We start from the raw sequence: 22,364 nt of genomic DNA on the forward strand, positions 1-22,364 counted from the left end.
GGCTTTACCTTCTCCTGCAGTGGTCTCGATGGAGAGCCTGAACGGTGTTCAGAGTGTTTAAACACGCACAGCAAGGAGGCTAGGATCCCCGCCTCCCTGTAGCCTAAGGTCACCACTCCCCTCGTCCCACGATGCCTCCTCCTCCTGCAGTCTGTCTCTCTCGCTCTCACGCAAACCTCAGAGGCACCGGAATTCCTGCTGCTGCTTCTGCCGCTGCCGCTGCCGTCCGAGCGCTCGCGCTCCCGCGAGGTCGCCCCGCAGGGTCAAGTGGACCGTCGTCCCCACACGTATGGCGAGAAGGAGTGTGGCCGACTGCTTTGTTTGTTTTCGTTTCGAACGGGTCCCGGGGATACAAAACGCCTCGGGATGTGTGTGTGTGACGGAGAGCGGCGCGCTGGGTGCCCCCCGAGCATGTGGACTCTGGCGCTTGTTCTGATGGTTGGACGGCCGCTCTGGGCGCCAGAGGTTCTGGCCGCCGCCGCCGCTGTTGCCATGGCGCCCCAGAACTGCAGCCTGTCGTGTGTGCAACAGGTAAGGGGAATCGTTGTGCAACCGATTGGTGTTCATCAAATGCAAACGTCGAGTCTGTGAACTGGTTCTACGAAAAAAGTTAATGACTTCGGGGTGAGCGGTACATGCATTCATTTCTATGGAGTATTTTCCGGGTTCGTTTTGGGTCATTTTCTTTTTTCCGGCTGATTATAGACGGTGTGTTTCCTCCAAATACCTGGCATGGCTTTCAATCCTCCGACACGCACGCACACACAAATGCATGGACAGCCCATGTTGAATTTACCGCTCAGACCATGTCAAATTGGCCTTCACATGAGATATTGATCTGAACACATCTGTCAAATAGCTTTGTTATTGGTTTGGAAATTGCAGAAAATAACATTTTTAATTAAAATTATTTATTGTTATTTCATAGATTGCAGATGTAGATGCATGTACGAGTGCTATCAGTGTGATATGCATTCCACAGCTGGTCAGGACTAACTAACCGCAGCAGTATGAGTCAATAGAGCAGAAAAGGTTTACCATATTTGTTTAAATAAGTGTACAAATATTTGTAGTATAAATTTACACAGGATTTAAATTGTAAAAATGTTTATAATGTATTAATTTATATAATTAGACTTTTCGTCTCCTAATATCGTTCTTATCACAATAATAGAATTAAACAGCATCTGAAAGTCAGGTTTTAAAAATGAAATGGGAAGGTCTTCAAATTACGGTTGGTTCTTTGGCTGTAAACAGGAAACTGACTTGTGTTTCATTCTCATCTGAGGTCACCAATGATGCACATCCACCAAACAATCATTTTTGTATTTTATGTAATTCAAAAAAACAAAGTCAGCAGAAGTTCTCAAACCATGCACAAAAAACATGAATTTATGAAAATTATATAAAAAAAAAAAAAATGGGGTCCATGCACTTCTTAGTTTGTGTTCATACAAAACGCATTCCATCGTGTGCTAGGAAGACCTCTATTTCTATCATTCCCTGCAGGTGTAGTGATATGAACTCTGATTGCACTTAATCCAAGACAGCGTTCCACAACTTTTTAAATTTTCCAAAAAATTTTTTTTTTTTAATTTGAGGCAGAAATGTGCTCTCTCTCACACACACACACACACACAGCTCACACACACACACACACACACACACACACACACACACACACACACACACACACACACACAAAAACTGCGGGTGAATGGACAGTTACACCATGTACACGTGTAAACACCATGATCACAAACGTTTCCAGCGGGTCCTACATCTCTCCCCGTTTGTCCCTCCCTCTCTCTCCCTCTATTTGTCCACCCCCCTCTTTTCCCTCTTTCTCTCTCTCTCTCTCTCTCTCTCTCTGTCTCTGTCTCTCTCTCTCTCTCTCTAACGTCTCTCTCTCTCTCTCTAACGTCTCTCTCTCTCTCTCTCTCTCTCTAACGTCTCTCTCTCTAACGTCTCTCTAACGTCTCTCTCTCTAACGTCTCTCTCTCTAACGTCTCTCTCTCTCTCTCTCTCTCTCTCTCTCTCTCTCTCTAACGTCTCTCTCTCTCTCTCTCTCTCTCTAACGTCTCTCTCTCTCTCTCTCTCTCTCTCTCTCTAACGTCTCTCTCTCTAACGTCTCTCTCTCTCTCTCTCTCTCTCTCTCTCTCTCTCTCTCTCTCTCTCTCTCTCTCTCTAACGTCTCTCTCTCTCTCGTCCTGCCTGGGGCGTCTCGCCCCTGTCTCCTCGGTCCCCTGTCATTTTCCAAACCTGTAAGATGAGTAGCTTAAGACTGTGATGAAGTTAAGCCCCTTGTCTCGCTGCCTCCCCTCAGACTACCTGCGGCCTCATTCATCATTGTGTGCTTCGTGCTCATCTGCCTGTTGTGGTTGTGTGACTGATGGACTTGTCGTGGCTGTCTATTGGCGGAACCGGTGCGTGTGTGTGATTGTGTCCATGTGTTTGTGTGTGTGTGTTGGAGGTTGTGTCATGAAGAATGCCGCGGTTGTCCATTGTCTATAGGGTATATATATGTGTGAGGCAGACAGTCCCGAGCCCACCGCACTACTGTTGGATGAACATTACTCGAAACAACGTATATATATCTATGCATGTATGCGCCATTGATTTTTTTTTTAAATTATATATATTGTGTATAGATTACATCAGCAGCTAGGTAAGAGAATAATAACGGGTAGAAAAGTAGTTGAGAGAAAGGCATTCCACAAGGTTGGAATGCACCGTTCTATAGTAAAAGCGTTTGTGGCTGCTACCCTGTGTCATTACTTTTTAGCATTCGTTGTGAAAGGACCTCTGTCTGAAGTCATCAATCACCAGGCACTAAACAAGGCTTTTTTCATGTTGCTTCGGACCACTGCAACACTGTAATCGCACTGCAATCCCAAGTGGGTTTTCAAAGGCGGTCCAGCTTTAATCCTACACCGTAATCAGGCTCACATTTATTTCTTGGCCTAAGCATGTGTTCACACAAAGGAAATCAAATCTGGTTTCGTTCTCGCCTTCCTCAAATAATAACAATGCCGCAATGAAAAGAACAAAATGCACTAGGGAAGCATAATGGGGACTATCGAAGAGGTTGTTGAACGTTTGATGTTGAGTGTGTCCAGCTGTTTAATGAATGGCTGGAACCTAATTGTGATTGATGAAATGTTGTATATGCTTTTATAACCACGTAGGGAGGAGACGGCTGCGAGTACTGCCGGATCACACAGGCAGATGTGGAGAAAACGCTGGGCGCCCCGCACCGTGCAGTGTTTGGAAGTACGTGAGCTCCATCTCCCCCCTGCTGTTGGTGCATTCATCCCGCAGGCCTCCCTGGGCGAGATGCCCTCACCCTCAACCGCTCCTTGATGTTTTTAAATCAGGCCAGTTTTAGTCGTACAAACTCCCTTGACACTTTCAAAAGGCATGACAAGCCCCGCTTTACGACCGTCTGGCCCAGACGGTGCATTGACCTCAAACCTCAAAACGAGGCCGTGAGGAGTAATACCAGAACTCATCGTAAACTTCTCTGGAACTCAAGAGAGAGGAAACACACACACACACACGGTGGAGAATAGTTAGGACAATGTATCCCTCTAAATCTGTGGAACAGGTCACTAGGGGAGGGGTGTGTGTGTGTGTGTGTGTTTGTCTGTGTGTGTGTGTGTGTTGTGCAGTTTGTGAGTGCGTGTGTGTGTGTGTTTGGAAAACGATATCCATTTGCACTTATGCATATGCATTCCATAGTGTGCCATAAGTCCATAACCCGGCATCCATAATGCTGTCAATCAAAAGCAGAGCATAAAGTGGGATACAAGGTAAAAGGTGTTGACGTTTTGACTCTCTTTTGGCTCAAATAAGGAGGCAGAACTCTCCGCTCAGCTAGAACTGGAGAACCTACATTTAGCCGATGTTGACTTGGAGCCTCTGTGTTTGCTCTCTATAATGTGCTCTTTACGTTTGCCTACGTGGTCACGGGTAAGTGTCCAAAAGAACAAGATAAACCCGATATGATGGCGAGTAAAGTTTAGGTGTACACCCCAACAATAAACACATTCCACGTCATCTTGGCCCAGTATGCAGGCAAAGCTGCCAGCTGCAATTGGATTTGGATGGCTTCCTTTTCTTAACGATGATGGATAAAAAAAAAAATAAAAAGATACTACTTCTACAATTCTAAAGTGAAATGATTTGAACGATATCATCCAAAAATACTTTGTTAAGAGGCAGGTTGGGGTTGGACAGTGAATTCAGATACAAGTCGTTAAGGAGCAGGTTAGGGCATCCTTCTCAAAGAAGCCTACTGCTAAACTGTGAACATGGGGACTCGAACCCAGTACCTCTCCGCTTGGACCCGGGCCTCCTAACCACTGTACTGGGAATCCCCTCCAGGTTGTATCCCCTGGCAGTGCGCTGAGGTGTTCGGGCAGGAGGAGTGCCAGCACTACGTCCATGGCCCCAAGGACTTGAAGGTGGAGCTGTTGCCCGACAGCTCTGAAACGGACAGCGCCGTGGTCTCCTGGAAGCCCAGCTATTACGGTGAGACTAGTAAAGCTCGCTCTCACCGGCACACAAAGACATTTCACTGGTTCAATTGTAAATCGATGAATGATTTGTAGAGGACCGGTTCACAGAATTCCCGGCTGGGATTCATAAACTATATCTTATCTAACGATGCAAAAATGTAGCATTAAGGCAAATTTACCCATGAAATCCGTCCAATCTGTAGTGACTCAAGCATTTTGCAATGAAGTGACTTTTCTGTTACTTATTTTAATTTGTGTGTGTTTTCAGTTAGTTTAGTGCACGAGAAGAAGCTAATAAAATGGTGTGTATGTGCGTGTGTATGTTCATAGGGATTGCATTCCTGCGAGGCTTCGAGGTGTCCCTGCAGGTCCTCGGGGGGACCCAGATCACCTGTCAGCTCTTCCTCTTCAGACACAACCTCTCTCTCACGGCCTCCCATGCCCAACTGGTAGGATCTCTCTCTCTCTCTCTCTCTCTCTCTCTTTCTCTTTCTCTTTCTCTTTCTCTTTCTCTTTCTCTTTCTCTTTCTCTCTCTCTTTTTCTCTCTCTCTCTCTCTCTCTCTCTCTCTCTCTCTCCCCTTCCTTCCTTAATCTTCCCTTGGCCCTCTTTCAAGTCAAAACCAACATATTGGATCATCTTTGGATTATCCTTTGTTAGATCAATGGTTTACATTGGCACTTACTTGGAATAAGGCGTGTTTGCCAAACTGGGATCAGTGGTGGCCACAATAAGGGGTGGACATTACATGTACTGCAGGCTATACAACACGCTTCTCCAGGTAGTATGAATAACAGGGAACATTAATGATTTGGAATGACATGGAATGCGTGATAATTAAGGGGTTAGCCTGTTTTGCTCTCAGCCAAGGGCTTGCATGTTAGCAGACTATCTTCGGTTATCCGTTAGCGAAATGACTCATCCCCAACAACAAGTGTGTCAAGTCTGTCATGCTCATTTTGAGGCACTGTGGAACAAAGCTATGGAGTCAGAACAGTCTCATTATTAATGAATGCACAGAGAAGGATTCACAAATGTATTTTGTGATTTATATATAAATTACTCTCTTCTCACAAATACATTTCAATGCACACACAAATGGATATCGGCATGTATAAATGTAAAATAAATCCATAAAAAAAAATAAGTTTCACAAACATATTTCTGATCCACACACAAATATGTCTTGTTTTAAATAAAGGTAATATAAATCCATAAATATATTAATTTAAAAAAGATTTGCAATTTATCAAAAATGTATTTGGATGTTGTTACATTTATGTACAAACTGTTAAACTTGAATTTACAAGACGCTTTTCATTTGTGAGCTTGTTTGCATTTGTGTGTGAAACTGTCTGCATTTATGTGTGGATTTTTGAGACTCTCCTGACGTCGCTAGATTCACAAATGCATTTTTTTCAACAAGGAACTCTCTGTAGCCAATCAGATGCCTCCCTCGTTTTCAGCCAATCACATGGCTGCAGTTCCGACCTCTGAGTCCAGCCTCCGAGCCTCCCGGTTCTCTGTCAAATGTCTACTCTATCGGAAAGAACATGGTTTTTTGAATGATGATCGTACATAACAATCTCTAGGTGGTGAAGAAGTAAATGCTGCGTCACGACACTTTTTCCATCTAATTTCGACTGGGTTTTGGGATTATCGGTGCCGTTAAAGTAGTAAACGGCACCGACGTAAAAACCCAGTCACAGCAGTCATGTGGTTGACTGAAAACGAGGGAGGCATCTGATTGGCTACAGAGACTTCCTTGTTGAAAAAAATGCATTTGTGAATCTAGCGACGTCAGGAGAGTCTCAAAAATCCACACATAAATGCAAACAAGCTCACAAATGAAAAGCGTCTTGTAAATTCAAGTTTAACAGTTTGTACATAAATGTAACAACATCCAAATACATTTTTGATGAAAATTGCAAATCTTTTTTAAATTAATATATTTATGGATTTATATTACCTTTATTTAAAACAAGACATATTTGTGTGTGGATCAGAAATATGTTTGTGTAACTTATTTTTGTTTATGGATTTATTTTACATTTATACATGCCGATATCCATTTGTGTGTGCATTGAAATGTATTTGTGAGAAGAGTAATTTATATATAAATCACAAAATACATTTGTGAATCCTTCTCTGTGCATTCATTAATAATGAGACTGTTCTGACTCCATACAAAGCCTTCAGCTAGAATCGCTAAAGAGTAAAGGATAAATGTTACACACGAGGCCTGTATTACAATGACGTTGATGTATCAATATAATTAAAATAAATAAAAAAGGTGTTAAGAAATTATGTTTATTAACACCTTTGGACAAATGTGGCTAAAGGCTACGCATTATAAACAGAGGTCAGGCTGTTTCAAAAAAGTGTTTTGTAGTGTGTCGGGTTACTGACCTGGTTTGGACAAAAGTATTTAAAGGCTGAATGGCTACGCAGTAAAAACACAGATCCGTGCGTTTCAAAAAAGTGTTTTGTAGTGTGTCGGGTTACTGACCTGGTTTTGAACTTCAGGAATACACCTCAGACCCTTTCCCCGGGCTGACCCTGGGGGCCCAGTACGCAGTCACCGTCATGGCTATCCCTGCCCCAGAGAAATGGGATAAGTTCTTCTACACCAAGATCTTCTCCACTAACAGTAAGAGGACACATCTCTGCTTCAACACAAGGCCTACTGCTGTCCTACTGTACGACATGTGTTATATGTACTGACTTGAGATACCTGACATGTATTAAAGTTGTATTTCCATCGCTACTGATATGACAAGTGTTATCAACAATGTTTGTGTATTTTACCAAATGTGTTTTATGTAATTTACCAAACACGTACGATTCAAAACAATGTGTTTCATGTATTTATAGCGTGCGCTAAGAAGCATGGAATCGACCGCTGCAAAAAAGGTACGCTAGAAGTCCATTATTATAATTTAAAATAAAAATCGAATTTAAATGAAAAGCAAGAAGTGAAGGGTGCTGACTTTTAAATTATAAATGTATGCCTCAAAACGTGAACTATTCAGTTTTTAATGGTTCATCGGGGGTCTGTGGAACTCGTAGACTGGTACCCTGAACAGATCGCGCTGAAGCAACAGAGGGCGGAGGTCACCGTGACCTTCAACCTGGCCCCGCCCACCCTGGGCGTCAGGAAGTACTTCTCCTGGTGCTACGGGCCCACAGGAAAGACTTACATGGGCATCACACCTGTAAGTCCAGCCCATCACCACACACTTGTCGTATGAAGTGCAAAGAAAGATAAAAGTTGCGTCCAGTCAAAACAAGTCTGCTAGCGATCACTGGTGTGTTCAGATACAAGTAGTAAATGCTAAAGACAATTCTGAGTATTTTTTGCATAATCCACCTAAATCCTAACTTTGCGTTTCATCTTCCTCCTTCCGTAGGATTTCTCTAAAAACAAAACTCATTGCAGTTTCCTCCTAGAGGGCCTGAAAGAAGGAACTAACTACACCTGTGAGGTATGACCTGTCATTGTGATCAAACAAAACGGATAAATAAGTTCACTCTTGAATGTATTTTTTTATCTTAATATATATTTTTAAAGTTTACAATATTTACGATAGCATACAAACCTTGTACTGTGTGTGTGCGTGCGCGCGTGCGTACGCGTGCGTACACTTCAGGCACGCGCCTGCCTGTGTGCATGAAGTGTGGTACTGTAAGCCCTGGGACTGTCATTGTGACAAAAGTGTTCTGTAAGTAAAGATAACCCTGAATGCTTGTCCTCATTGTCGTCCTCACAGATTGCCGCGGATGAGGTGGATGCGGTGAGGGCCTCCTTTGACTTCCAGGTTGCGCCGGGGGAGCGAGGTAACGTCCTGTTCAACCTCATGTCGATCATCCGGAGAGAGAGAGAGAACGTGACAACGGCTGCGGTTGGTGCGATATAAGAGCAGAGAGAGAGAGAGCTAGAGCAGAACCAGCAGACCAAGGCTTTGAATTTTGAACGATTTTGGACAACCCAGACAATTATCCTCCCTCTGTAGTCCACGCCATTATGAAGGGGTTGCATTCACGCACCTGTGACTGACAGGCAAGACGGAATCCCCCCCCGAACCAAGATCACCTGATTGGTCACAAAGGAGCCCGGAGCAGTCTCACAACAACGTGGGGTCAAACACGTTGCATGCGTGCAATCAACCAAAGCTGACATTTCAAAGACCCTTTTACACACGAATAGCTGAAGATTGTGATCATCTCTAATGGAGCACATCCAATATAGCTGATAAATCATACCTACAGCTACCTGAGGCACTTTCACTTTCGTTTTTTTTTTATATGCTGACGTACATTTCTTGAGTGCAAGGTAGACGCCAGGGGGGTTCTTCTGTCTGGCATCGAGGTGTGGTAACCCCTGTTTGACGACCCGCCGTGTTATCAACCGACATGTCTTCTATGCAGACACAGCAGCAGGTGGGACAGGCCCCCGGCCCCTGGCTCTGGTCCTGCCGCTGGCCCTGTCTCTGGGGGTCCTGGCTGCCATCCTGCTGCTCTTCTTCTGCCGGAGGCCCACCCTGTGGAAGAAGAAGGCGGATCTGAAGCCAGGTACCAGAACACATAAAGACTATTGCCAGACCAAGCTCAGTCATAGACTGCACGTTGGTATGGGGAAGCTGCTGTCAGTTTCTTCAGCACAAGAGGCGGGATCAATGGGCCTAATTCAAATGACTCTGTGCGCAATTGGCTGCTTAACGTCCCTTGCTTGTCGTCATTGCGTTGAACCAGCCAATAGTGCGCCCGGGGGGGAAAGCCAGCTTGGTGATTGGCTCCCGCAAAAACATATCGAAACTAGAAAGAAATGTGTTGCTGTTCTCCAGACCCTTCTGCAGGGCGAACTCAAATCGCCGGCAGAATAGGCGGGGCTACCCAGTCTAATATAGACCTGCACTTTATGCTACTTTGCAATGTCGGATGGAATTGATAGATCCTGGGTGAAACTATTGGGCCAGGGATCGGTTACATTTTATAGGGGCGGGGTAAATGCTAACGCCAGTGCCGAATAGAATGACATTCAAAGTAAGGATACATTTAGTGAATAAGTGAACTAATATAGACAAATAAAATTGAACCATAATGTTGTCGGTGATATTGAAAGTGATGATACTTACTAAATTTGGTTGGGTTTTAGTGGTACGAAAACAATAAAGTTAAATTGAATCAGGTTGAACAATAAAGGCACATCTGTCACTGCATCAGGAATAGGGGGGACACTGCTTGCTAGACCTATTGCAAAATGTAAAGTATAGAAATCTGTATGGATATCTAACAAAGTAACATTAGAAAACAGAAGGAAACTCAGTTTGGCCTCCTCAGGCTAGCCTTTCAATTAATTTTGATACTTAAAGTTTATTGTTCTCTTAAATGTAATTTATTCTTTATTCATCAATATTTGGAATATTTTCCTTTTTCTCCTCAACCTATTCTCTCAATCCTCCTCGAAACACGTATGACTAATTAATGGCTTTTTAACATACTTCTGCTACTTTCTTATGAGTCATGAATGTTTTGGACGGTTAAACTTTTTATGTAATTTGGCCTTCAACGCTAACTACTATAAGCTGCCTTTATGAATGTCAGTCTGCGGTCTGTGATTGACACTCAAACAGAACAACAAGGGGTGGAACTAAACTGCAAATAACCAGTTTTTTCCGGTCTCGGAGCAGATGTTGTTATTGTGGAACGACATCAAGACAAGACCGCACAGGAGGAAGTCGCCTTGTTGCCAGAGGGAGGTGTGACTCCGCCCCGCCTTCTGATTTGCTACTGTGGCAAGGATGGCCCCGCCCACGTCAGAGCTGTCATGCAGCTTGGGGCTTTCGTGCAGCAACACATGGCCACTAAGGTAGACAAGGAACTACCTCTCCGTGCAAACCATTTGTGTGATACGATGGCCAACCATAACAAAATGTTAAGAAGAAAACATGAAACAGAGATTCACCTTCTTTTTTACTTGCCTGCTCGCTGCCTGTCTCTCTCTGTCTCTAAATGTTTCGCTCTCTGTCCACTCCATCTGTGTCTGTCTGGTCCTCTGTGTCTGTTTCTCTTTCTATCGCTCTCTCTCTGTCTGTCTCTCTCGCTCTGTTTTATTTCTGTCTGTCTCTCTCTCTCTCTCTCTGTGGGCCTCTCTGTCTCCCTCCCTCTCTCGCTCTCGCTCTCTCTCTGTGGTCTCTGTCTCCCTCCCTCTCTCTCTCTCTCTCTCTCTCTGTGTGTCTGTCTCCCTCTCTCTCTCCCTCTCTCTCTCTCTCTGTGGTCTCTGTCTCCCTCTCTCTCTCCCTCTCTCTGTCTGTCTGTCTGTCTGTCTGTCTGTCTGTCTGTCTGTCTGTCTGTCTGTCTGTCTGTCTGTCTGTCTGTCTGTCTGTCTGTCTGTCTGTCTCACTGTGGGCCTCTCTCTCTCCCTCCCTCCCTCCCTCTCTCTCTCTCTGTCTGTCTCTCTGTGGGCCTCTCTCTCCCTCCACCCCTCCCTCCCTCCCTCCCTGCCAGGTGTGTCTGGACCTTTGGGACACTCTCAACCTGGCAGAGGAAGGCTCCATCGGCTGGCTGTGCAGGCAGCTCCAGGAGAGCGACTTCGTCATGGTGCTCTGCTCCAGGGGCCTCCACCACCGTCCCCTGGCTCCCAGCCGCAGCAACGACGGGAACGACAACAAAGAGGAGGAGGAGGAGGAGGAGGAGGAGGGGGGGGAGGAGGAGCGAGGGCTGATCTGCCAGGCGGCCGTGGCCCTCATCGGGGAGGAGGTGGGCCGAGCCCGGGCCCGCGGCAGAGACCTGTCCAAGTACATGGCGGCCATCTTCCCGCACTCGGAGGAGACGGACATCCCCCTGGAGCTCGGCCTGGTGGCCCGCTACCGCCTGCCGGGCGACCTGCCCCTGCTCTTCTCCCACCTGCACGGGGTCGCCCTGCACGCGCCCGGCCGCTACCTGGAGGTGGAGCACCTGTCCCGCGATGGGCTGGCCCGGGTCCCGTCCGGGGCCGCCCTGCTGCGGGCCATCGCGGAGGCCGGGTTGGCGGGAGAGGCGGCGACGGCGAGGGTGGGGCAGGAGGAGGAGGTGGAGGTGGAGGTGGAGGAGGAGGAGGAGGAGGAGGAGGAGGAGGAGGAGGAGGAGCAGCAGGAGCAGCAGGAGGAGCAGCAGCAGCAGCAGCAGGAGCAGCAGCAGGAGCAGAAGGGACAAAGGGGGTGGGAAGAGTGGGCGGCCGTAGCGGTGTGAGGAGTCCCAGGGCCGATGCTCTCGGCACCACGACGTCCGCCTGGTGGCTGGGAGGGCGCGCGCTCAAAGGTTTATTGAAGCTGGAAGTTTATTAAAGGGGACATGTTGCACCACCGGGTGTGAGTGTGATTAGCCTTACAAGCCGTTTCGAAAATCTGCCCCCATATGACGTCACTAGTGGGCGTGTCCACCTAGATTGTAAGGCGAATCACGCTCACGCCTGGTGGTATAATATGTCCCATTTAAAAATAAAGAAATGAAGGATGGCTGGGACATCTTAAGTATACAGTATACCTGCCAAAGTTCTCTTGTGCAAAACAGTGCAACCTCCTTTACCCCCCCCCCCCCCCCCCCCCCCCCCCCCCCCCTCCGAGTTATTCCTGTTAAAATAGAATGAGTATTTTGGAATGTACAACGTTTTATAACCTCTGCATAAGCTCTCTTGTGTATTCAAGGCATTTTAACAATAATATATATAAAACAGTCGTATTGCTGTGTATTTTCATTTAAAGTTCTCTGTGCATTCGTCGGTCATATAGCCAAGTGAGAATGAGTATACAATTTAGTATTTACGTTGTGAGAAGTTGTGTGCAAGCGAATGTAAACAATTCAACTGTTGAAATGATGATCTTAAGGTAAGCCAGTTATGATAAATCGGCTTTTTGAATGTAAAACGCGCACATCTTACCCCATGTAAAAACTGACTGATACTTATCTGATCCAGTCGGTCTTAACCATGTACAATTGTAGTAGTTTGAGCTATTTAAACGTATATATTTTTGTAATATTCATTTCATGTTTATATATGTACAATAATACAAATAAAATGAAAAGCAAGACTTTGTTTTTATTTTCTATTCCTTCCTGCTGTTGCGCATCTTGGCATGGAGCGGCTGAACGCTATTCCATTGCGGTTCCGAGCGCTGGTTGCAAGCTGTGTTGCCATGTTGGATGTATATTTCTATTAAAAAACAACACCTACAAACTTGAGAAACAAGCTATTTGAGTGACAGGCTTATTGCATACCTAGATACAGCAGATGTTATATCATGTAGTTAACATTTTATATGTGATGTAAAACACGTTATGTGCTAGCTCTCCATATATATGTTTCTGTGAATACGTGATGTTGCAGCGAAAATCTGGCAACCCTGGCTGTAGTCTCCTTCGTCGCTTCCTTGCTCAGCTTTCTCTTGACGGGCAACGTGGAAAGATGGTGCTTGATTTGGACCACTTCAGGACCGATAAAGGGGGTGACCCCGAACTCATCAGAGAGACACAGAGGAAGAGGTTTAAAGATGTGACCCTTGTAGATAAACTCATCGCTGCAGATACAGAATGGAGAAAATGTAAGTGGCAAATTATCCTGTACTTCCTACAGGAGTTGCTATCGTTAACGCTAATAGCTATTGTTAGCCCTCCATTGAATTAGAATAAACACAACGATTTGTCTGTAAATTCCCCAGATTCTTTGTCTTCATGCAGTAATTTACACCCGCTTACCTCGCACACAGAATGGCATGTTTTACAGTCCCGTTGGATCATTTTGACAGGTCTAAATAGTAGCGCTTAGCTTTAGCACCGACCGGTACGTCATCCTATTCGCACCGGGTATCTGATGCAATCCCCAGCAGCCCCAGCACAGCACACACTCACCCGTCTCTCACCCTAGCGCTGCACTTCATCGATCATAGCGTTTTCGTTTCTCTACAAGTCTAGATGGGGTTATAAGAGGGTTTTAAAAAAAAATATGAAAGATGCAGTTTATTGTAGGAGAAATAAAGTTGTTTCATTTAATAATGCCACCTTGATATCTATGCCCAGTGCAACATGGGCGCGTCTATTACAACTTCACAATATCAAATGCACCACTGCAGTGATTTGATGTTGGTTCCTTACAGGCCGCTTTACGGCAGACAACCTCAACAAGATGAAGAATCTCTGCAGCAAAAGCATCGGCGAGAAGATGAAGGTACGGTCTTAAAGGTGTCAACTGTCAACCCCGCCCAACACCAAGATCAAACCACCAGTGTTTTTATTTTTTTCTGTATAAATGATCACCTTTTAACCTGTAAACATGGGATTGATATTTTCACAGAGTGTATGTGAATACAGTCGAGTCACTTATATTTGTATAGCCCTTTGACACACAGCAGTCTCAAAAGGCCTCACAAGCCCACATCAGACAAACAGCCCCAAAGACTAAGGGCGTGAAAACCCCCCAAAACAATAGTTCTTTAAGGTTTTTAATTTCAAACAGTTATATTCTCATAAGGATTCACAGGCACATATCATATAACACTCACTGCCTAACCCTAAAGCCACTCTTTAGCGCAAATAAAACACCTCCAAGTGGAGAGTGGAGAAATCTTGAAAAGGAACACCGAAGAGGGATTCTCGAGTCCAGGAACTAACCATTCCTTCGAAGGGGGGGGGGGGGGGGGGGTGATATTTGTATAATTTCAAGCCGTGATTTATTTTGTCTCTTAAATTCTCCTGCAGAAAAAGGAACCGGTCGGGGAGGACGACTCTGTACCGGAAGTCGCCCAGAACGTCGAGGCTCTGACAGCTGAAACTTTATCGGTATGACCGCACGACAGACACACACACACGCATTGAACAACATGCGCAGACATGTGTTTGGTCGTACTGACTGTTACTCTGCTGAACAGCCCTCAGCGACGACACGAGGTCTCCTATAGTTCTCCATTATTAGCTCTTAAATGTCTTCTTCGTATCTGTATTGTTCGCAGTGACTTCTGAATAATGGCGTCTGCTAATAAATAGTACTGCGACAAGGAAGTGGATGGACAGAATAAACAAAACCGTCATTCAATTCCATTTTATTTGTATAGCACTTCATCACCATTACAGTCTCCAAGGGCTTAACAGTCAAAATTATTGAAGACACCCCCCTTGACCCAAGCCCTCACAAGGGCAAAGAAAAACTCCCTTAAATCAGCAAGGCAGAAATCTTGAGAAGAAACGCATAGTCATCAATTGTTATTGTTTTTTGTTACTGCTACTACGAGAAGTGTGTGTATGTATTTATGTATGAAGCACCCGACAAACACAAAGGCTATTCTCCGTGTTTTCAAAGGCAGGTATCACGTTTAAAGGACCTTTACCTCCAGGGTAACCCAGACAGTATCCAGGACTTTGTAGGATTCAAGAGCACCTTATCGCACAAGTCATGATAGTGATATGCTTTGCTACTTGCACTGACAACAACTTTGGATCGATAGTCATAGACCGTATTCTATCCATGCATAGAATGCAGGTGAAGCGCTTTGAGGGGCACTGTTGGCTGATATGAATAAATGTATGCCTTCTGCAATTTGCCATACTGCTAGTGCTTGCAAGAATAGTCCCAGTTGGAATTGAACCTGCAATCCTGGCAGTATTAACACAGCGCTGTACCAGTTAGAGCTACGGTAGGCAATTTGGATTGAGGCAACACTTGATTTATAGATTCCTATCAGGTTGTAAATATAATAACAAGTATTCTTAAATAAATAGTGTATATGTGCTTTGGCAGGCATTGAATAGTGCACACAACATGTGTTTTCATGTGCAGGTGTCATTTGATATGGATCTCTAGGCCTTATTCAGGGGGGGGGGGTGGGTGTGTGTGTGTGTGTGTGTGTGTGAGCGTGCATTACAACTTGACGTAGTTCTGTAGCCCTGACTCAGTGTGTGTGTCACTACCTGACGTAGTTCTGTAGCCCTGACTCGGTGTGTGTGTGTCACTACCTGACGAGGTTCTGTCGTCCTGACTCAGTGTGTGTGTCACTACCTGACGAGGTTCTGTCGTCCTGACTCAGTGTGTGTGTGTGTCATAACCTGACGTGGTTCTGTAGTCCTGACCCGTATGTTTGTGTGTGTGCGTGTGCAGGCGCTGACGGTGACCCAGATCAAGGCGGTGCGGGTGCTGGTGGAGGAGGCGGTGCAGCGGGCCGACGTCGACCGGCTGAAGTTGGAGGCGGAGCGTTTCGACTACCTCCGCGAGATCGGCAACCTGCTCCACCCGTCCGTCCCCATCAGCAACGACGAGGTGAGCCCTCTAGAACACCACCCACCACCAACACCACCACCGCTCATAGCGCCGGTCGCTCCACAAGCGCTGTATCCATCGGTGTTATCGCTGCTGGTCTTTGACTGATTTTGTTTTATTTATTTGCCGTGATTCCGCGCTTTATAGTCTCAAAGAATTACCAGGAGAAGTTATTCCCTTTTAAATAGGAGTTTGGGAACGCCAGAGGGAAAGGACATCTAGTTTAAGTCCGATAACATAGTTGGCGTTTCTGTATACTTCAATGTAATGACCCTCAGTTAAACTTAACCTGTGTGTGTGTGTGTGTGTGTGTGTGTGTGTGTGTGTGTGTGTGTGTGTGTGTGTGTGTGTGTGTGTGTGTGTGTGTGTGTGTGTGTGTGTGTGTGTGTGTGTGTGCAGGACGCAGACAACAAGGTGGAGCGGACCTGGGGCGACTGCAGCGTGCAGAAGAAGTACTCCCACGTGGACCTGGTGGTCATGGTCGACGGCTTCGACGGGGAGAAGGGCGCCATCGTGGCCGGGAGCCGGGGATACTTCCTGAAGGTACGGTGTGCGACGGCGGCAGGGTGTGACCTGTGTCATGGTGTGACCTGTGTCAAGGTTTGACCTGTGTCAAGGTTTGACCTGTGTCAAGGTGGTGGCCTGTGTCATGGTGTGACCTATGTCAAGGTGTGACCTGTGACCTATGTCAAGGTGTGACCTGTGACCTATGTCAAGGTGTGACCTGTGACCTATGTCAAGGTGTGACCTGTGACCTATGTCAAGGTGTGACCTGTGTCAAGGTGTGACCAGTGTCAAGGTGTGACCTGTGTCAACGTGTGATCTGTGTCGTGGTGTGATCTGTGTCATCGTGTGACCTGTGTCATCGTGTGACCTGTGTCAACGTGTGACCTGTGTAAAATGAGCACAGAGCATGTATGCGCTTGATTCGACTGAATGTTTGATCTAATAGAGATAATGTGTACGTACTTGCCTCACTCAAAGTGGTATGCACAATTGAATGCCCATCCATTATCAGTTTGTGTATGGAATGTGCGATGTACAAGTCCATACTTGTACTTGTTTACATAGCAACCTCATCGAACTTTCGATTGGCACGTTAAAGGCTAAATTCTCTTATTGAAGCTGTGATGTACAGGTAAAGACTTGTGTATCGAGTCGAATTTCTAATTGAGATTGATTTCGGTGAATTACAGACATGAATACGCCACATTCTGTATTCGGTTTCGGCTTTCGGCCAACTGTTTCAGTATATTCGGTTTCGGTTTCGGCCAAGAATTTTCATTTCGGTGCATCCCTAGTCATGAATTAATCAACCACATTTAAAAACAGCAACAACCAGTATTGTACCGAAGTACTTAAAACCATAAAACTTGGAACGATAATTCAAACAACAATTTACAGCCCGGTGGGAGACAGCCCGATGACAAACACAGAAAATAGTAAATAAAATAAATGTGCTTTTGAGATGTATGGTTGACCTTCTGGTCGGGGTTGTAGTTGTAGTGTCTTAGGGAACGACCCCTGCTATAAAGTAACGTGTGTGTGTGTGTGTGTGTGTGTGTGTGTGTGTGTGTGTGTGTGTGTGTGTGTGTGTGTGTGTGTGTGTGTGTGTGTGTGTGTGTGTGTGTGTGTGTGTGTGTGTGTGTGTGTGTGGTTGTGTGCCTTGCCTTCAGGGACCCTTGGTGTTCCTCGAACAGGCTCTCATCAACTACGCCCTGAGGGTCCTCCACGCCAAGCAGTACACGCCGCTGTACACGCCGTTCTTCATGAGGAAGGAGGTGATGCAGGAGGTGGCCCAGCTCAGCCAGTTTGACGACGAGCTCTACAAGGTGTGTGGGCGGGGTCCGCCAATGCTTCCCCTCTCCCTCCTTTCCCACACAGGGGGGGCCCCTTGAGGTCAAGAGGGTCGCCATTTTGATATGGAGGGATATTTGGAACAGGTTTTGGGTAGGGCTGCTCGATTAAGGAAAAAAATCATTATCACGATTATTTTGGTCAATATTGAAATCACGATTATTCAAACGATTGTTTTTTAGTTTGAAAACATGATGCATTTATTCAGCCTTTCTCTCCAAAAAATAACCCTTTGTAATTGAGAAGTGAGAACACAACTTTGAAATTTCCCCCCAAAAATACCCAAAATAAATAAATAATAATTCTTTGTTGATTTAAAGAACTACAACCGTCGCACTTTTGTTGTTTTTGGTCAATGTCGCAATCACTTCGGCCCCGTTTACACAAAGGAAAAACGCTGATGCCCATTTTCGGCCGAACATTTTCAGAAGGAGTAAAAAGGCTGAAAAAAAAAACTGAACATTTTTATTTTTGCTGGAAAAAAAAGTGCTTTGACAAAAACAATATCAAAGCACATTTTATTGAGGAGCACTGAAACAGCAAACCTTCCCCAGCCCAGACCACGTTTATCATCATATTATTACCCACCCCCCCCCAGGTGATCGGCAAGGGCAGCGAGAAGTCGGACGACAACTCGGTGGACGAGAAGTACCTGATCGCCACGTCGGAGCAGCCCATCGCCGCCTTCCTGCGCGACGAGTGGCTGAAGCCCGAGGACCTGCCGCTGCGCTACGCCGGCTTCTCCACCTGCTTCCGGCAGGAAGTGGGCTCCCACGGCCGGGACACGCGCGGCATCTTCCGCGTGCACCAGTTCGAGAAGGTCAGGGTTTCACTCGTGGGTCGTGGGTCGATGCAGCCTGTTGGTTGTTCTATGGTGGTGGCGCGTTGTAATAACGTGTCACTCAGTCTCGTAGTCAAGGGGGGCGGCAGTAGCTCTGGAGGTAGAGTAGGTTGGGCTGGTGAGCTGAAGGTCGCTGGTTCGATTCCCCGGCTCCTCGAAACCTGAGTGTCGCTGTGTCCCAGAGCAAGACGCCCGAAGTTCTGCGGGCGGAGAGGTGTGGTTGCCCCAGTCTGTATGAGCTATAGGAAGGAATGTACGATGGAATGTACGATGGTAACCCACCGTTACTCCTGAGGAGACTCAACTTAGCTATACAAAGGAATCATGGTGGTAACCCACCATTACTCCTGAGGAGACTCAAGTTAGCTATAGAAAGGAATCAGGATGGTTACCCACCAATACTCCTGAGGAGACTCAAGTTAGCTATAGAAAGGAATCAGGATGGTTACCCACCATTACTCCCGAGGAGACTCAACCTCCTTTCCTTTTCCTTTGTATTCAACATTCATTTGAAGGTTTATAAAGTTTGAAGGTTGCGGTTCTCTTCCTATTCACTGTGGGTGTTTACATGCCTTACCATTCCATGCACTACGTGTTATAGTACGATCGTATCCGTTCCTCCAAACCCGTCCCGACACTAACCCCAGAACAAACCGAACAACGGTCGATGAGAGATGTAACAGGTTGGATCAAACCCAACGAGCTGTTTACAAACCCCGCCTCACTAATATAGTGCACGTTCCTGAGTGAAGCACGCCTGTTGTTTGTTCCGCGATGACTCATCGAGTGACGCCCGCCCTGCCCCGTTGATTTGTGTTCAGATCGAGCAGTTCATCTACGCCTCCCCGCACGACGACAAGTCCTGGGAGACGTTTGACGAGATGATCGGCACCGCCGAGGAGTTCTACCAGTCGCTGGGGATTCCTTACCGCATTGTCAACATTGTTTCTGGTACGGCACACGGGCTAATGACTTGCATGCACGCTGGCTCCGACACGTGTAATAACCACACCCAAAAGACCACACCTTGTTTATGCATTCATAAATGCAATTATCAGTCAAGTCAGGTACATTTATTAATAAACCGCATTTAAAAAAACAACAACCAGGGTTTACGGAGGTACTTGAAGTGCTACAACTTGAAACACAAATTAAAACAACAATTTACAGCCCTAAATGTGGTGGGAGACAGTCCGATGACAAACACAGAAAACAAAATAAAATAAATGTGCTTTTTAAATGAATGGTTGAACTTCTGGTTGTAGTGTCTTAGGGAACGACCAGACCACTGCTATAATGTAGTGTGTGTGTGTGTGTGTGTGTGTGTGTGTGTGTGTGTGTGTGTGTGTGTGTGTGTGTGTGTGTGTGTGTGTGTGTGTGTGTGTGTGTGTGTGTGTGTGTGTGTGTGTGTGTGTGTGTTCCAGGTGCCTTGAACCACGCAGCCAGTAAGAAGCTGGACCTGGAGGCCTGGTTCCCAGGCTCGGCGGCCTTCAGGGAGCTGGTGTCGTGCTCCAACTGCCTGGACTACCAGGCCCGCCGCCTCCGCATCCGTTTCGGGCAGACCAAGAAGATGATGGACAAGGTGGGGGAACCGCAGGCCGCTGACACACCCAGGGTCTGAAGGGCTCTGCACGCTCCTCCCCGATTGGTCCTCGTACACACGCAATGCGTCGATGTTGGAAACGGCTTTTCGATGTTACAATGCAAGATGTCATGACACCAAATGTACACTTGATGGGGACGTCAAGTGTACATACATCAAACCACAAACAACCAGTATTTTTTAAACAGAAACTGGTGAAAACTGTCCTTATCTTTCATTGACCGAATGCCACAATTAAGGAGATATTCTTTTAAAAATACGATTGCACTTGTAGATATTTCCTTAATAAGAATGAATGGGAAACCTAAATGTGTGTGTGTTGACGTCCGCAGGCCGAATACGTGCACATGCTCAACGCCACCATGTGCGCCACCACCCGCGTGATGTGCGCCATCCTGGAGAACTACCAGACGGAGGAGGGCATCGTCATCCCGGAGCCCCTCCGTGCCTTCATGCCGCCTGGTGAGTCGCGCGTCGTCGGCCTCCCTCCCACGCTGTGACCGTCTAGGGGGCCGATGAAGGAGCATCTGATCTGATCCTCATCCGTCCACTGCCAGCGGGAATAGGTTGTTGTCCGCGAGTGGGCTAATGCGCGCAACGGGGAGATTTGACCATCAGGGGGTTAGACTGTGAAGTCAGGGGCAGGTTATTAAAGAGGAGAGCTAAACATTTCTCTTCACCGAGTCCTTCGACCCCCTAACCCCCCCCCCTTTTCCCCCCATCCTTTTTGTCAAGCGAACTTTGGTTATGATGAAAGGCACCATATAAATTCAAGTTATTAACCCAGAACTTTAATGGGGACATATCATACCACCAGGGGTGAGTGGGATTTGCCATTACAAGCAGGTTTGAAAATGTGCAGCATTGTGACATCACAGGTGGGCGGGTCCACCTAGATGTGTGCTTTTGATAACGGCTTGTAATGGCTAATCACACTCACACCTGGTGATATGATAGGTACCCTTTAAACACTGGGATTCAAACTGGGATTTGAAACAGCGTTAGGGTTAGTGTTAATCTGGAGGCCTTTTTCAGCTGGAGTTTAGATTGGTTATCCTCCAGAGCCATAGTCCTCCTATCCTTGCGTTGAAACGCGTGAGCAGACCACCCACCAGAAACATGGGTATGTTGTAGTACTGTATATCACACCCCCTGTCCCTGTTTGACCTGCGCCCCCCCTCCCGTCCGCAGACATGGCCGAGATGATCCGCTTTGTGAAGCCGGCCCCCATCGACCAGGAGACCACCAAGAAGGCCAAGAAGCAGGAGGGGGGCAAGAAGAAGAAGCAGGACCCCCAGGACCTGCCCGCCGGCGTGGAGAGCATGTCCGTCAATGACTCATAAGACCCCCGCCTTTCACCACCAACCACCACCAACCCTCCTCCTCCTCCTCTTCATCATCCTCTCGTTGGAGGAGGACAGAGTAGAACCCCCCCAGACACACACACACACACACACACACACACACACACTGGCCCAACGTTGTACCACGTCAGCCGTGCTTCTGAGGAGACCACTGTGAACTCCTCCATGAGTTCATTGGTGCCGTCAGGGGATGCAAAGAGGGCTCTACTCTGTCCTACTCCTTCGATACTTTGCTCGCTCGTCTCAAGACGCCATCTTCCCCCCTCCCCGGCTGCCTGATCCACACTCAAAAATGGAAAAACAAGAAGGGAAACAGGGCACCTCAGCCCGTTGGCTCTTCTCCACACCGACCACTCTCTCGCTAGCTGTGTACCGTCCAGTGTACAGTATAAAATGGTACAGCGGTCAGCAGGTTAATTATGGGATATTCACGAGATCAACCAACAGCAGCTGTCGACGCTTCACATCTCCAGCACAGGGCCACTCAGCTGGTCGATGGCGCCATCGGTTAAGAGCGGGGAACGTGTCCGTTTGTTCACTTTGGCAATATCGGGCTGTATGATGTATTCACTGTGTTTATGGCTAGTGTATAACTCCTGGATATAAAGGTGGCCTTGGTTGTTCTGGGCTGCTGGCTTTGGGCCTTGGGGGATCTCTTCATTCATGTTTGCCAGCAGTTGTTTTTCCACCACGGTTGCTTGACTCTATTGTGAACCACAATGATGTATATCTATGATTGATGCATTGACACGTCTGTAATTGCTAGTATATATAAATATCATTAAGCATTAAAGGTGGATCCTGATAAATACATTAAAGCTAAACGGTGGATCAATTACCCTATTATTTGTTTGCATTTTTGTATTTGTCTTATTTATTTGAAGAGCGTCCAACTG

At 46.5% G+C, this 22,364-nt stretch overlaps 2 protein-coding genes across 2 annotated transcripts; both read left to right on the forward strand.

The window, feature by feature from the left end:
- The first annotated feature begins 102 nt into the window (after positions 1-102).
- Positions 103-12,213, forward strand: si:ch211-207e14.4 (interleukin-17 receptor D). Its single transcript, XM_056593222.1, has 13 exons — positions 103-531; positions 3,189-3,273; positions 4,387-4,533; positions 4,851-4,969; positions 7,046-7,169; positions 7,394-7,432; positions 7,589-7,734; positions 7,930-8,004; positions 8,290-8,356; positions 8,948-9,091; positions 10,210-10,388; positions 11,027-11,572; positions 12,205-12,213. The coding sequence occupies exons 1-13, from the start codon at positions 367-369 to the stop codon at positions 12,211-12,213; spliced, it is 1,845 nt and encodes a 614-aa protein (XP_056449197.1). The 5' UTR covers positions 103-366.
- Positions 12,214-12,910: 697 nt separating this feature from the next.
- sars1 (seryl-tRNA synthetase 1) lies at positions 12,911-22,312 on the forward strand. The gene is made up of 11 exons (XM_056596361.1): positions 12,911-13,098; positions 13,651-13,721; positions 14,252-14,332; positions 15,645-15,803; positions 16,203-16,346; positions 17,480-17,635; positions 18,259-18,480; positions 19,323-19,452; positions 19,926-20,083; positions 20,437-20,566; positions 21,296-22,312. Exons 1-11 carry the CDS (start codon positions 12,963-12,965, stop codon positions 21,445-21,447), a joined length of 1,539 nt encoding a protein of 512 aa, XP_056452336.1. The 5' UTR covers positions 12,911-12,962; the 3' UTR covers positions 21,448-22,312.
- The last annotated feature ends 52 nt before the right edge of the window (positions 22,313-22,364 follow it).

This window comes from Gadus chalcogrammus, chromosome 1 (genome assembly GCF_026213295.1).
Source record: "Gadus chalcogrammus isolate NIFS_2021 chromosome 1, NIFS_Gcha_1.0, whole genome shotgun sequence".
Classification (NCBI taxonomy): Eukaryota; Metazoa; Chordata; class Actinopteri; order Gadiformes; family Gadidae; genus Gadus; species Gadus chalcogrammus.

Bases quoted from the DNA above. Each gene is read 5' to 3' on its own strand.
- si:ch211-207e14.4 (XM_056593222.1), top strand. From the start codon at position 367: ATGTGTGTGTGTGACGGAGAGCGGCGCGCTGGGTGCCCCCCGAGCATG. The intron at 532-3,188 runs GTAAGGGGAATC...ATAACCACGTAG, and splicing joins GCCTGTCGTGTGTGCAACAG to GGAGGAGACGGCTGCGAGTA. The intron at 3,274-4,386 runs GTACGTGAGCTC...AATCCCCTCCAG, and splicing joins GCACCGTGCAGTGTTTGGAA to GTTGTATCCCCTGGCAGTGC.
- sars1 (XM_056596361.1), top strand. From the start codon at position 12,963: ATGGTGCTTGATTTGGACCACTTCAGGACCGATAAAGGGGGTGACCCC. The intron at 13,099-13,650 runs GTAAGTGGCAAA...GGTTCCTTACAG, and splicing joins AGATACAGAATGGAGAAAAT to GCCGCTTTACGGCAGACAAC. The intron at 14,333-15,644 runs GTATGACCGCAC...GTGCGTGTGCAG, and splicing joins TGACAGCTGAAACTTTATCG to GCGCTGACGGTGACCCAGAT.